Source organism: Acomys minous (genome assembly GCF_964271855.1).
Source record: "Acomys minous genome assembly, chromosome: 9".
Taxonomy (NCBI): domain Eukaryota; kingdom Metazoa; phylum Chordata; class Mammalia; order Rodentia; family Muridae; genus Acomys; species Acomys minous.
Genome location: NC_140490.1, coordinates 47787638 through 47802188, shown reverse-complemented (window position 1 = coordinate 47802188; position 14551 = coordinate 47787638). Strand labels below are relative to the sequence as shown.

Genomic DNA, 14551 nt, shown 5'->3' with positions numbered 1-14551 from the left:
TGTTCTGCTTCTCTCTCTCTCTCTCTCTCTCTCTCTCTCTCTCTCTCTCTCTCTCTCTCTCTCGTGTCAAGCCATTGTTAGATGACTTTTATAGATGCTCTTCTTTAATCCCGCCCAGCCTGAAGACTGTAAGACATTCACAGACTCATTTCCCCAGCTTCACGAAGGAGGTTTAAATATTTGCTGGGGGATGAGGGGGTCACTGCTACATTGCCAAGGTTAAGCCGGCCTCCCTCAGACCTCCTAACTGGGATGCCCACCTTCAATTCTCAGCATTGTTTTTGGGCTAGGTGACCTCATCCTGGTCACATGACCTACCCTCCCTGGGTTGGGAATGCCAAGATGTCTGATTCTACACTATAGCTGTAAGACGTTAGTAATTGTTCAAGTCAAACATATTATAAAATAAGTTATTAAGAAAAACTTTCTTTGAGCTGGGGCCATAGTTCAGTTGATAAAGCACAAAGATATGAAGTTCACTCCCCAGAGCTCATGGTTTTTTATTTTTGTTTTTGTTTTGTTTTGTTTTGTTTTGTTTTGTTGGGGGTGGGGATATTGTTTCAGTTTGGTATTGGGTTTGGGTTTTTTATTGTTGTTGTGGTTGGTTGGCTGGTTTGGTTTTTTGTTGTTGTAGTTGTTTGGTTGGTTGGGTTGTTTTGAGACAGGGTTTCTCTGTGTAGCGTTGGCTGTCCTGGACTCACTTTGTAGACCAGGCTGGCCTCCAACTCACAATGATCCGCCTGCCTCTGGTTTTGGTTTTTTAAAGGCCATGACATGAGTCAGGCTGGCAATACAGCTCAGTGAGTAAAGGCATCTGCCACTAACCAAGATGACCTGAGTTTGAGCTCTGTGACCCACCTGATGGGAGAACAGAACTGACACCTGATCGTTGTTCTCTGCCCTAAACAAGGTAGAAGGTTCCTGAAGAACAAAGCCTGCACCTATGCACGCACAAGCACCGAGAAGGGAGGGGGGGGAGGATGGGAGAGGGGGTAGAGGGAGGGAAGGAGGGAGGAAGAAGAACCTTTGAGAAACACCCAAAATATTCACGTAGTCTGCAAGTAGACCACACCTCATAACATCTTGTAGGTGTAGGCATTTCACACAGCTCTGGTCCCAAAGGCTCCACTCAAGGAATGAGAGACGTCCACATGCCAACACTTGGCAGTTTCTCAAGCCCTCAGCAGTCCCCTGCAGGGAAGGAAACCCTCATCGGTGGCATCCCCTCAGGTCCCCAAGTCAGGAATTACGTCTTTAGAGACACCACCAGACAGACCGACCATTGGCAAGCTCTCCCTTGTCACCGCACAAACCCAGCTCAAATCCTGAACACCCACTCCCCCGCCCTTTCCTCTGAACTGTTCTCCCCCACAGTGCCAACAGCCTCAGTTCTGTTGTTGCCAGTGGGCGTCCATTGTTCCCATCCACTCTGGACACCCCTGGTATGTCAAGCTACCTCTCCTGTTAAGTCTGCCTTTCAAAAGTAGCCGTGCTGAGGATCATTGGCTTCCAAGCTCTAGTTCCTAGGCCATCGAGACCCCATCCCAGAACAACTTGATTAGGTCTGGGTGCAAGTGTGTCATTCCTATAGTCAGTGAATACAGAAGTAACTGGGCAAGGGGCCAGACTCTACAACAGAATGCTAAAGCACGGCAAAGGCAGCGTTGAGAGCTGATGGATGCCGAGGTGCCAGTAACAAACCCAAGGGGTGCAATCACCCCGTCACATGACAGACCATTCCAGACCATTCTTAAGAAGACAGCCCGGTGCAGGTGTAAAAAGGCCAGTGAGGCACAGTGAGGTTAAAACTAAACCAAGCCAGCATAGTGATCCTTGTGGGAGGACTGGAATGGGAGGAGCAAGAGCGTGAGGCCACCCTGACCTACATAGCAAGACCCTGTCTCAAACAAACAAACAAGCAAACAAACAAACACTAAGTTAAGGATGTTATGCTCCTCCCAAAACTTCAGTCACGTGCATTCTATATGTAGACGCAGGAAAAATGCTATTTAACAAGGTGATCCACGCCTCTAGTCTTTCATTTGACCAGCGACTTTACCTTTTTTTTTAATACAACATTTGTATTAATTCTTTGAGAATTAATGCTTACCTGTATTTTGATCATATTTACAATGTATTTTTGTATTAACAATGTATTTTGATCATACTTACCCCTTCTTCCACCTCCCCTCCCTACCTCCTTCCAGACTCACCCTTGGCCTCTCCACCCCCTCCCAATTTCATAGGGGCCAATGATTTTAAACAAACAAGGCCTAGAGTGGGTAAGATGGCTCAGACTGATGCCAAGCCTGATCACCTGAGTTCCATTCCCAGGAAAGAAGAAAGAATTGGCCCCTGTAAGTTGTCCTCTGCCCTCCACACATGCATTATGGCAAGCACAAGCACATGCTTACATGGGTATCTGTGATCTGTTGTTTGTTGTTAATGTGGCTGGATGTGGTGGTAAAGACCTATAATCCCAGGTCATGGAAGGTGGGGGCAGCCGGATCAAGAGTTCGAGGTCAGCTGCAGCTACGTTGAGAGTTCCGGGCCAATGGAGACTACATTTGACCCTGCTTCTGAAAAATAAAATCTGAATATAGATAAAGGGTTTCTGTAAAGATGGCTTTACAACCAGCAGATCTACACACACGAGAGAGAGAGAGAGAGAGAGAGAGAGAGGGAGAGGGAGAGAGAGAGAGAGAGAAAGAGGAGAGATATGTGCATCCCATCCTACCTGCTTCCATTCTGCAGCTAGTATTTCTACCACACAGCCTGGGCTTGGGAAATGTTAACAGATCTATGAGTAGTGCAAGTGTTGTAATAATCTGAGAGCCCCAGCATAGAGCTGAGTCCTGAGTGAGCAGTTAAGTACAAACTAAACAACAAAAAAAAAACATTTGGCACCTGAGAGTCCTTTCTCAACCCCTCTGCCCCACCCCGGTGCCTGCCTTCCTCTCTGCCTTTACTGAGTTTCAGGTGGGATCGCTCTTGCTGCTGCCCCACTAGGTGCCAGGTCACAGGAGGCGATGGAAAGCGCTGAGGTGGTGGTCTGTTACAGGGTACAGAAAGAGAAGGCAAGCAAAGATAAACTCCTCCCCTCCCAGGCTTTGGGTGCAGCCCAAAGGAATTCAGTTCAGGGAAGGCCTAATCAGTTTGGTTTCGAGTCCACTGTTCAGGAGAGCCCCTGAATGCTAATTGCAAAGTAATCTTGGAAACCGGAACCTGGTACCCAGCAAATGATGCAGAAACATCGCTGCACATCAGAAGGGCATGTCCGAGGCAGCCTTTCACAGGCTCCAGGGGCCCTTGATTTGGGAGATTTTATTTTCCACATTTATCTCTGTAAACGCTCCGTCTGCTGTCACCAGGCCAACCATCTGAATGTGTCAAAGTCCCCAGAAGATGGGATGTGATTTATCCATGGCCACCTCATCTCCCAGCTCTTGGATTCTGAGAATGAAGGGACTGGTGTCTCTAAGATGCGGAAGCCAGGGCTTGCTCCGTTTCTTATAAAACAGGAGCCCTGCAAAGCTGAAATGTTTCAGATGTTGAGGGAGGGAACTGCACCCCCACACACACAGGCTTCGTGAATAATGGCATGGTTATGAGAACGATTAATATTTTGTGGCTCTTGATGTCGATCACAGAGGCCTGGAATATGACTTGATGTGCAAAGCGTATACTGTGAGTCCCTTATGAGTCAGAGCAGGTCCCTCAAATTTCACCTCAATAACATGACAGAAATCATTTAGGATCCTAGGGAGAGAAATTGGCTGGTCTCAAGAACTGTGAAATCATTTTCTGCTTGACCCCAGAATCCTGACAGAGTCAGGCTGCCCCCTCCTTAAGAAAAAAATACAAAAACAAAAGTGCTGCGGATCACAGCTCCAGGAGAGGAGACTTCCGGCTGCTGAGGCTCAAAGGCACACACTCTGAGAGAGGAATCTTTTCTATTCAGTGACTCTGTACTGAACAAAGACTGTGTAAGTGCTAGAAAATAGCTTTTTAAAGAGACAACTGAAGATTAAAACTCCCTAACTTTGACATCTCTTAATACCAGTTGTTTATGAAAATAAGATTATGCCAGGCCCATTTAGCATTTAGTACTTATATAATGTTTCAGTTTTTGTGTTTGGTATTGAAAACATATGAACCACTCTCTCTCAGTTTCTTACTTTTCCATTACATCTTATTCCGAGGGCCTCACTATGAGGTCCAAATCTATCTCTATATGATAAGCCCAGGCTTATCTGAAACTAGTCATTCTCCTGCCTCAGACCCTCAGTGATGGAATCCCTGGCATTTCCCACTACCCCTGGCTTTGCCTCTTTAAAATTTACCTGGCTCCTAATTCCCTTTCATAGGTGCATAGCTACACCTATGCCAGTGTTTCCAAGTATAATTTGAAGAAGAGATGGCTGAATGCTTAAGAGCACTTGCTGCTCTTCCAGAGGACCTGGCTTCTATTTCTAGCACTCATGTCACAATGGACTATCACTGCAGATCCAAGGAAACCGTACATCAGCAGGCATCCACACACTCACTACATATGCCCAACATTCACATGAATGAAAGTAAACGGTAAAAATACACTGAGAGCAGTGGTTTGAATTAGAATGGACCTCCCATACGCCCATGTGTCTAAATGGCTGGTTCCCAGTGGGTAAACTATTGAGGAAGGATCAGGAGGTGTGGCCTTCTTAGAGGAGGTGTGGCCTTCTTAGAGGAGGAGGTGTGGCCTTCTTAGAGGAGGAGGTGTGGCCTTCTTAGAGGAGGAGGTGTGGCCTTCTTAGAGGAGGTGTGTCACTGGGAGTGGATTTCAAAAGTCCACAGCCGACCCAGTCTCTGCCTGGGAGTCAGGATGTAGGTTCTCAGCTACTGCTCCAACACTATGCCTGCCCGCCTGCTGCCATGTTCCCACCGTGATGGAAGTGGATCAACCCTCTGATACTGTAAGCAAGCCTCCAGTTAAATGCTTTCTTTTATAAATCGCCTTGGTCATGGCGTCTCTTCACATCAACAGAACAGTAACGAAGGTGTTAAAAATAAAAGTATACACATCTTAAGTTTGTTGTATGTTTAAGTTTCTGTCCCGTTGGCTTTACGTCCTCTGAGAATATCATCTATGGGGTCTACATCAGTTACTTTTCTCATGGCTGACGCAATGGCCAAATACCCGACAAGGAGCAAGTTAAGGGGAGAAGGGGTTTCCTTCGCCTCAAAGTGTGAAGACACAGCCCATGGACAGTGGGGAAGGCATGGCAGTAGAGCGTGAAGCGGCTGGTCACATTGTAGCTGGGAGGCAGAAAGATGCGTGCTGGTACTCGCCTTCTGTTTATTCAGACCCCAACCCGTGGCATGCCACTGCCGTGCCGCTGCAACACTTAAGCTTGATGTCACCCTCTCAGCTGAATCTTGCTGGAGATGCCCTGAAAGACACAGTCAGAAGGGTGTTTCCATAGTGATTCCATATCACATATCACGTCAATGAAGATGAGCCCTCCCAGTGACAGGAAGACCCCTCTGTGTCTCCTGGTCTTGCCATTGGAATTTGTTAGCCCTTTGGAGCTGCGGATTGCAACAGAAAGTGGGACTGTGTGCTGACCTTGGCTTGGGAAGGGTCTGATTTCTACCCACCCATCAACCCTGGCATTCGCAGAGCAATCAGTGGGTCCCAGGTGACGGCCAGTTTGAGGCATACACATGTGGGAGTTTCAGGGAATTTCAGCCTCTCTTTACCTACTCGGAGGTGCTCAAAGATGTCTGATCTCTCTCTCTCTCTCTCTCTCTCTCTCTCTCTCTCTCTCTCTCTCTCTCTCGCTCTCTCGCTCTGTAGTTTCCAATGTCCACAAAAAATTTAATTTTCTTATGCATTAAACCACTTTTTCTCCTGATTCTTTAGTCAAAGCATGGTTCCATTCCTTTTTGTTGTTGTTGTTTGTTTTGTGTTGTTTTGTTTTGTTTTGTTTTGTTGAGGCAGGGTTTCTCTATGTAACCCTGGCTGTTGTGAACTCGCTTTGTAGACCAGGCTGGCCTTGAACTCACAATGATCTGCCTGCCTCTGCCTCTGCCTCCCAGAGAGCTGGGATAACAGGCATGGTTTCATTCTTATCCAGTCCCTAGGACATGAATATAAGCCTGTGGGTATTTGCTGATGACTTCACAGTGGGATTTCTAAACATGCAAGGCCCAGCCAATAGACTGTATGTTCCCAAGAAGATCCCACCCTGACCCAGGGCCTTCAAACAGACTCTCAGTACACGGTTGTGCCTCTGGGACCTCATTGGAGAGTCTTGAACCCCTGACGGAACCCCAGACAGACCTTCAGTCTCAGCAAAGCTCCTACCTTCTGTCTCCCACAGGGTCCTGTGGCATCCACCGCATCCGTGTTCTCTATCCTTTCCTCTGGGCCTGGTCTCCCTCCACCACCTCCCCCACCGCCTCCGCCTGGGCCACCTCCACTTTTTGAGAATGAGGGTAAAGATGGGGAGTCCTCGCCTTCTCGCTCAGCTTTGTTTGCCCAGCTTAATCAGGGAGAAGCCATCACAAAAGGTAAGGAAACAAATCCTCAAAGCCAGCTCCCTTCCCCTCAGGCTCCAAACACATGGATTCTCTAGATTGCCAGTGAGATGCACATCACTCTACCACCATCCTTAAGATGCAGGGAAAAGGAGATGCCTCTGAGAGGTGGACATCTAGGTGCTCTTCAGCTCCAGGGACGCATGCTCCATTGGGCTGACATAGACCAGTGAGAACTCAGAGACACTCTGTTTCAGTTGGCCAAAGAGTGGCACTCCCTCAGCCTCAGTGCCTCCCCACCGTTCTCCAAAACTAAGTCATCGAGAGAAAATGAAATAAAAATGGCAAATAGTACCCCTATCCTGCAACAGAATACCTCTTGGAAGGTCTATTGTTGAACTACCTTTGTCCTCATATAGCACGTAGTCGATTGTTTTAATGCAAATGTTTGAAATTTTTCAAGATCACAAGTACACACATGCTAGACAATATAGTCATGTTGACAAAAGACGTATTTACAGGTATTTTTGTTTTGCACAATTAATAGGATTGAAGGTATAGAGGTCACTCTACATTGGGCTAAAAGCTAAAGATTCGAACTTCTAAATTTATCCTTGGCTCAGATCTCCTCTGCCGGTCCCTCTGAAACTCACTTGCAAAGTAAAGGCATTGACTTCTAACTTTAAAGCTGATTCCATATTCTGAAAAATAATTTCTGGGGTAGCACAATGTTTTAAGCCATACCTACAAATTATTTAGCTGTGAGTAAGCCAAGCCGTCTTTGGGGGTAAGATAGTTTGCAGAATTGTAAGGCTTTTTTTTGTTTTTTATTTTTTGTGTTTTTGTTTTTGTTTTGCTTTTTGCTGGGATAGGGTGGTGGTAGGTGTGGCCATCATCTCTTTAAAGATAGGGTTCTTCGTTATGTTAGGTTTTTTTTTTTCATCACCGTGACAAAAATTCCTCACAAAAGCAAGTCCATGAAGAGTCTGTTTTAGCTCACAGTTTGAGAGGACACAGTCCATCGATAAGGAAAGGTGCGTGAGCAGGAGCACAGGGCTGCTTGCTCTCCTCATCGTGGGTCAGGGAGCAGACAGCACCAACACTGGTACTCAGTTTACATCCTCCTTTTAATTCAGTCTGAGGCCCCAGCCCACTGTGTGGTGCCACCCATAGTCAGGGCGAGTCTCCTCTGCTCAGATACACATCTCTGCAGATTTCCTCACAGACGTGTCTAGAGTTGTGTCTCCTAGGTGATTCCAAATCCAGCTGAGTTGACCCTTCACCTCCTCTCAGTAAAACAGGCATCGGAGAGTGCACAGGAAGTGGGGCCGGGCTATGAAACACCGAGGCCTGCACCCAGTGACTTCCTTCTCCCAGCAAGGATTCACTCTTAAACTTTCGATCAACCCTAGAGGTTCCACAGCACCCCTCCCCCGCCCCAAGAGAGAATTATGATCTGGAGATCAAGTTTTCCATGGGCTTTGAAGGACATTTACATCCAGACAGTAATGCTCAATTAAAAAAAAAAATACACACAAGGTTTCTTTCAATCTAGACCTTGAGCACTGGAGTGGCATAAAGACAAGAATGCCACAAGTTCTTGCGTGCTTTACATAGTGGGTATTTGTTTCCCCTTTGGTGCGGTGGGGAGAAATGGACCTACCTTGTGCCATCCTCTGTTTTAGCTTGCTTCCTGTGGCTGTGGTAAACTACCCTGACAATGGTGGCTTTAAGGGAGAGAGGGTTTCTTTGGCTTACAATTCAAGATTACAGTCCATCACTGAGGGGGAGTCAAGGCAGGAACTTGAAGCAACTAGTCATGTCACAGTCAAGAGCAGAGAGCAAATGAACACATGCCTGCTTAGTTAGTATTTAGCTAGTTTCCTCTCCTCTTGTATAGCCCAAGGTCCAAAACCAGGACGGTGTCACCGATTTCCAGGCTGACAACCCCCACAGATATGCCCAGAAGGCTAACCTGATCTAGACAGTCTCTTACTGAAATACTCTTTCATGGTGACTCTAGCTTAGGGTAAATCGACAGTTAAAACTTATCTGTCACACCTTCCTAGGGCTCCGGCATGTCACAGACGACCAGAAGACATACAAGAATCCCAGCTTAAGGGCTCAAGGACAAATACAATCTCCAACCAAAAACCACACTCCAAGCCCCACCGCTCCAAAATTGAATTCTCCTCAGAAGCATGCTCCAGTGTTCGAGCTGGAAGGGAAGAAATGGAGGGTGGTGAGTGAAGCTCTCTAACATTTACTGATTCACTCAGCTAAAGCCAACTTCTGAACACCTAATACCATTTCCTGAAGACATGGGGTTTTCCAGATGAAATGCCAAGGTGCAAAAATGCTGCCTAGAATGAGAAATTAGGTACTTCTCCGGGCTTGCATACATTTTTTTGGTAGCTCCAATTCATTCTTTCCTTCTACTTTCTAGAATGTTTTTTTTTTTGGGGGGGGGAGTTATTTCAATTTATTTGGTTTCACAGAAATGGGGTTTCTCTGTGTAGCCCTGGCTATCCTGAAACTAATTATTAATAGCCTATAACTATTATAGTGTTTAATATTAACCATATTATTAACCATAGTAATATTAACCATTTCAATAAAGGTCAGAGACCTGTTGCATTTTTAATATGCCACAAGCCTGGGGCTGGGCAGATACTATCCCCTAAGCTACTTTGTTACCTCCCAGCCTCACATCCCCAGCCATTTGCTTTAACCATTTCTATCTAGGCTACTTCCCATCCGTAGTTACATAAATACTTGCTTATTCTTTTCATCTAAGCTGCTTCTCTCCAACACTGCTGATCTTCTGAGTAAATTCCTCCCGGCCACATGGTTCTCTCCACACTAACCCATGTGGTCCCACTTCCTTTTCCTCCTCTCAGCAAACTGACGCCCACTTCCAAGCTGTGGTTCACCCACTCTCATGATTACAACCGACAGCTAAGACCTGGAGGTCTCTCTGTAAGGAGAATGTTCTGGAAGAAAGCGTGCTGAAAGCCACAATGCTGTTGAAGCCTCCAGCAAGGTCAGCACTCTGTGGAGTCACAGTATCTTTCTGTTTATGTTTAATGTCCATGTCTGTTTTACCTTTAGGAATACCAAGAGGACAGGAATGACCTTGTCATCTCAGAGACTGAGCTGAAACAAGTGGCTTACATTTTCAAGTGTGACAAATCCACTCTTCAGATAAAGGGGAAAATAAATTCCATCACTGTCGGTAGGCAAAACTAAGGCTGTGCGTTTGCTGAGATAAGCTGTGTTACAGAAACACGCCATGTGTGTTTACCAGAGTTTTATCTTTCCTTTTTAGATAATTGCAAGAAGTTTGGTCTGGTGTTTGATAACGTGGTGGGCATTGTGGAAGTGATCAACTCCAAGGACGTTCAGATCCAGGTGAGCAGCCTCCACAGCCAGGCTGTGCACTGGCCGTGGCTTTGCATGGACCACTCATCTTCCTGTAGAGGACAAAGGAAGGGACTGTTTCCTCATGCCCACCCAGAAAACATCCCATTTCTGTTCTCTGTAAACACAGCTCCGTCATCGTCTCTCTGGGGAAGCCCCGTCTTTACTCTGTGCCACTGTTAGTTAGTCGGTGGCACACATAGGTAGGTACACATAGGACCCTGGGTTCTATCCAGCACTTAAAAAGAGACTTACATAACATCTAAATACTGTAGACGCCCAGCAAATGTTGCTGAGTGCATGACTGGATGAATCGGTTACCACATAAATAAAGAATACTGAGAGACTATCCTAGAATAATATCCACATTGGGGGAATGGCCCTGAGGAAGAAGGGGGATGGTACGGAATCAATGACATAATCAGAAAAACAACCCAGGGAGTAGGTAGGATTGGAATTGAATTTTCAGAAACAAGAGAAAATCTGTACTCCTATAGTAATTTTGATTTTCTTACATGGGCTTTCACAACACAAAAATCCAAAAGATTCTCACTTTGGGCTAAGCCCAACTTCTCTCATTAATTATGTCATTTGCATATTGTTAATTACCCTTTACAGTCTGGTGTTTCCTCATGATGACTGACAAAATTAGATCTCAGTTATGTAAATCTTTCTCTTTCCTGGGGTTCTCTCCATTCGCACCTTAATTAGAACTCATTTAATTGCATGTATTACATTTGTGTATTTACCTTGCCGATGAAGAAGTTTGCTTTGTTTATGCCCGCCGTATGGCAACAACGCTGATTGGGCATCCTGAAACCTGGGAAAGGATGCCAGCTCTACTACACATCTGATAATCCCAGGAAAGGGCAGGTTACACAGTGTGCAGTAATCAAATAAGGGTATCACTTGAAGTCCTACAGTAAGGTCATATTTCATCTAGAAGAACTGCTATTGACATCAAAAGCAAGAGCTTTCTTCCTACCCATATTTCTACTCAAGCATCATTAAAGGGTCCTAACTCCTCAATAAGATAAGAAAAATAACGGAGAAATAAAATAAAAAAGGAAGAGATTAAAATGTCTCTCCCCCCGCCCCAAGACAGGGTCTCTCTGTGTAGCCTTGGCTGTCCTGAACTTGCTTTGTAGACCAGGTTGGCCTCAAACTCACAGAGATCTGCCTGCCTCTGCATCCAAAATGTCTTTACATGACAATGAAATGACTGTTTTATATAAAAAGCCAAGAGACTTAATAAACTATACAGCAAGACAGTTAAACATACTATCAGCAGGAAAAAAAAAAAAGGCAACATCATCTCTTGACACCACAAGTAAGCATTAGGAAATGTAACACAAAATAAGATTCAGAATAGCAACAAAACTGAAGGGGACCAAGCAATAAATCAACAAGACAAATGGAAGATATGTATAAAGAACACAGAATAGTTATAAATTAAATGAGCAAAAAGACATCCATATCATTTCTCTCTCTCTTTATTTAATCTGTAAGTCTAGCGATGCTCGAATATTTCCACAAGGCTTTTTTTTTATTAAAGAAGAAAAAACTTGAAATTCGTTTGGAAGCTAAGTGTACAGGAAAAGTAGAGCTGGAGGGGTGGCTGGGTGGTGACAATCGAGTTCTGCTCTTGTAGAGGACCTGAATTTAGCTCTCCTAGGAACAGCCAAACTAAGCTGCCCACAACTGCCTGAAACTCCAGCTCCAGGACACCTGGCATACTCCATCTGAACACTACAGGTACCAAGCTCACATGCACAGGCTCACACACAGACATACATGAGATACACAATGCACAAAGAAAATAAGACTTTTTTTTAAAACTAGATAAAATAATTTGAAAGCAGATGAACAAGGTGAATTGAGTCATCTTAAGTTATTACATGGTTGGGATATTTTTTTAAAAAAATACATTGAAATGGGCTTTAGAATAGTTGATTATTTTTGTGGGAAAACAACCCTGAGGGGCTGGAGAGATGATGGCTCAGCAGTTAAGTGCTCTGGCTGCTCTTCCTGAGGACCCAGGTGTGGTTCCCACCGCTCAAATGGTATCTCACAACCACCTGTAACTGCAGTCACGTGATCTGAAGCCCTCATCTGGCTTCCACAAGTACTGCACACACTTGGTACACAGAGAGGCATGCAGGCAAAGCACTCATGCATATAAAATGTTTTAAGGAAAATACTAAAAATAAAACAACCGCTGAATCTCTACTTCATGCCATACATTAAAGTAAGGTTCTGATTTCTAAATGAAATACTTTCAAACAATTACATTAACATACATTAAAAAAAAACACTTTATGGAATCATGGTTAGACATTGTCCTAAGTTTCAAAACCACAATCCATAAAGAAAACAACTGGTTAATCTAACTCTGCGAAAGTTAAAATTCTGGGCTGGGGATTGAGTTCAGTGGTAAAGTGATTACACAGCATGAGTGAGGGCCTTCCTAGGTGTGATCCTTGGTAACACGCTCACGTGCACACACACACACACACACACACACACACACACACACACACACGACCCACAAATTTCTTAATATATATTCAACAGAAGATATGACATGCAGCACTAGAAGGCCAGCTGTGGATTGAGGAATTCGAAATGTAGCTAATCAGGAAGCATTTGCACACAGATCATGAAAAGACCAAACACAGACCAAAAAGTGAGACTCAAGACTTGAGGCCTAATAGAAAAGAAAAAGAAAAAAAAAGCGAGCAGAGAGTATTGACAATTCAGAGACGTAAAAAGTGCAGAGGCAGAAGGATCGCTGTGAGTTTGAGGCCAGTCTGGTCTACAAAAGCGAGTCCAGGACAGCCAGGACTGTTACACAGAGAAACCTTGTGTCAAAAAACCTAAAAAAAAATAAAAATAAAAATAAAAAAAATTTAAAAAAAAAAAAAATATATATATATATATTATCCAAACCAATTCACACATAAAGCACACTTAGGACATGTCAGGGTGTCCTCCTGGGCACTTCACCCAATAGACAGATCATAAGCAAAAACAAAACACACACAAAAACAAATAATTAAAACAACAACAACAACAACAGAAGAGTACTCACATACGGGGGGGGGGGGGGGGGGGGGATAGATAAGGAGGAAGTAAGGGCAGGTAAAGTGGAAGGCTGTATCCAGAGTGCTTCAGTGATTCTGTGCGGTTTTAGTTCTTGTGGGGGAGTGGGGGGGGGGAGGTGGACAGAAGTTGAGTAAGTGCTGCCTACCTACAATCCCAGCATCTGTGAGGATACCTTTCAGTTAAGAAGCCTGTATAGCAAGTTCCAGGCTAGCCAGGGCTCCCTAGTGAGACAGCCACCCCCTACCCAGCCCCACCCCATCTCAAAATCAGACAAACAAACACAAGAGAGCCAGGTGTAACACCTGCGACTGCAGCACTTGGAAGGTAGGGACAGGGGAAGGACCAGCAATTCAAAGCCTTCCTTGGTCCCATGAGTTCAAAACCAACCTAGGCTACGTGACACCCTGGCGGAAGGAAGGAAATTTTCATTATACACACCAAAAAGGAATAAGCCAGAATGTAACACTGATAACACTGCTGCAGAAAGTATATGTATCTATTATTCTTTGTATGTTTCCTTGCCTGAAATGTCTTGTAACCTCTTTAAGGATGTGACTCTGCACTGTGACCAGTCACCTCCGGAAAGGTGAGCCGTTGTCCCTGTAGGGAGATAGAAGGAACAACTCAGAGACAAGAGAAACATTTGATTGAACACTTAGTGAATTTTTGAAGAGTGCCATTACCTAGTTAAAGTGCCTAGTAAATTGTCTGAGAAGGGCCTGGGCACAACTGAAGCAGAAATCGGTTACCTGCCTGGGGCTGTGACGGGGACCGACTGTAAGTGGCCATTAGAGATATTTTTAGAATGGTGGAACTGTTCTAAAAGTGGCTTGCAGTCCTCATTGCACAACTCTGTACATTTATGAAATAGGATCCAACTGTACACTTAAAATAGGTGGACTGTATATTTTCAGATTTTAATACAATAATGTGACTTTCTAAAAAAGAAAAAAGCTAAATTTACATAATTTGGCTTGGTAATCCTATTATTGGCAAAATGTTCTAGGAAAATATAGATTGAGGAAGACAGACAACCATAGTCTGTGGAATTTTTTCCTTGGCTACTTAGGTTTTTGTTTATTAGTTTTGTTTTGTTTTGTTTTGTTTTGTTTTGTTTTTTGAGACACCCTTGGTTAGGTAGCCTTGGACTACATATCCTGGACTCCGTTTTATAGACCAGGCTGGCCTGGAACTCACAGTGATCCACCTGCCTCTGCCTCCTTGAGTGCTGGGATTACAGGCATGCACCATCACACCCAGCTTACTGACACATTTTTAACACACACACACACACACACACACACACACATACACACTTAAACTATTTTACTTCAGGCAGAGAGATCCCTGCCTGTTCTTCCTGGCCTTGAACTACCCAGCTCAACCTTTCTCTTGGTCTGGGGTTCAATTCCAACTCAGTATCCAGTTTCTGTGGAGCCAGAGGGGGAGTGAGAAGCATGGTGACCCAGCTGGATGCCCCCCAAGGAATTCTTTAGGGCTCCTG

At 44.7% G+C, this 14551-nt stretch overlaps 1 protein-coding gene across 1 annotated transcript in view; it reads left to right on the top strand.

Moving 5' to 3' along the window:
- CAP2 (cyclase associated actin cytoskeleton regulatory protein 2) overlaps positions 1-14551 on the top strand; it is a 147286-nt gene that overhangs the window by 126889 nt on the left and 5846 nt on the right. Inside the window, exons 8-11 of the mRNA XM_084795089.1 lie at positions 6366-6555; positions 8592-8764; positions 9634-9757; positions 9851-9933. Of these exons, the coding sequence (XP_084651215.1) occupies positions 6366-6555; positions 8592-8764; positions 9634-9757; positions 9851-9933 (570 nt within the window). The remainder of the gene's footprint in view (positions 1-6365; positions 6556-8591; positions 8765-9633; positions 9758-9850; positions 9934-14551) is intronic.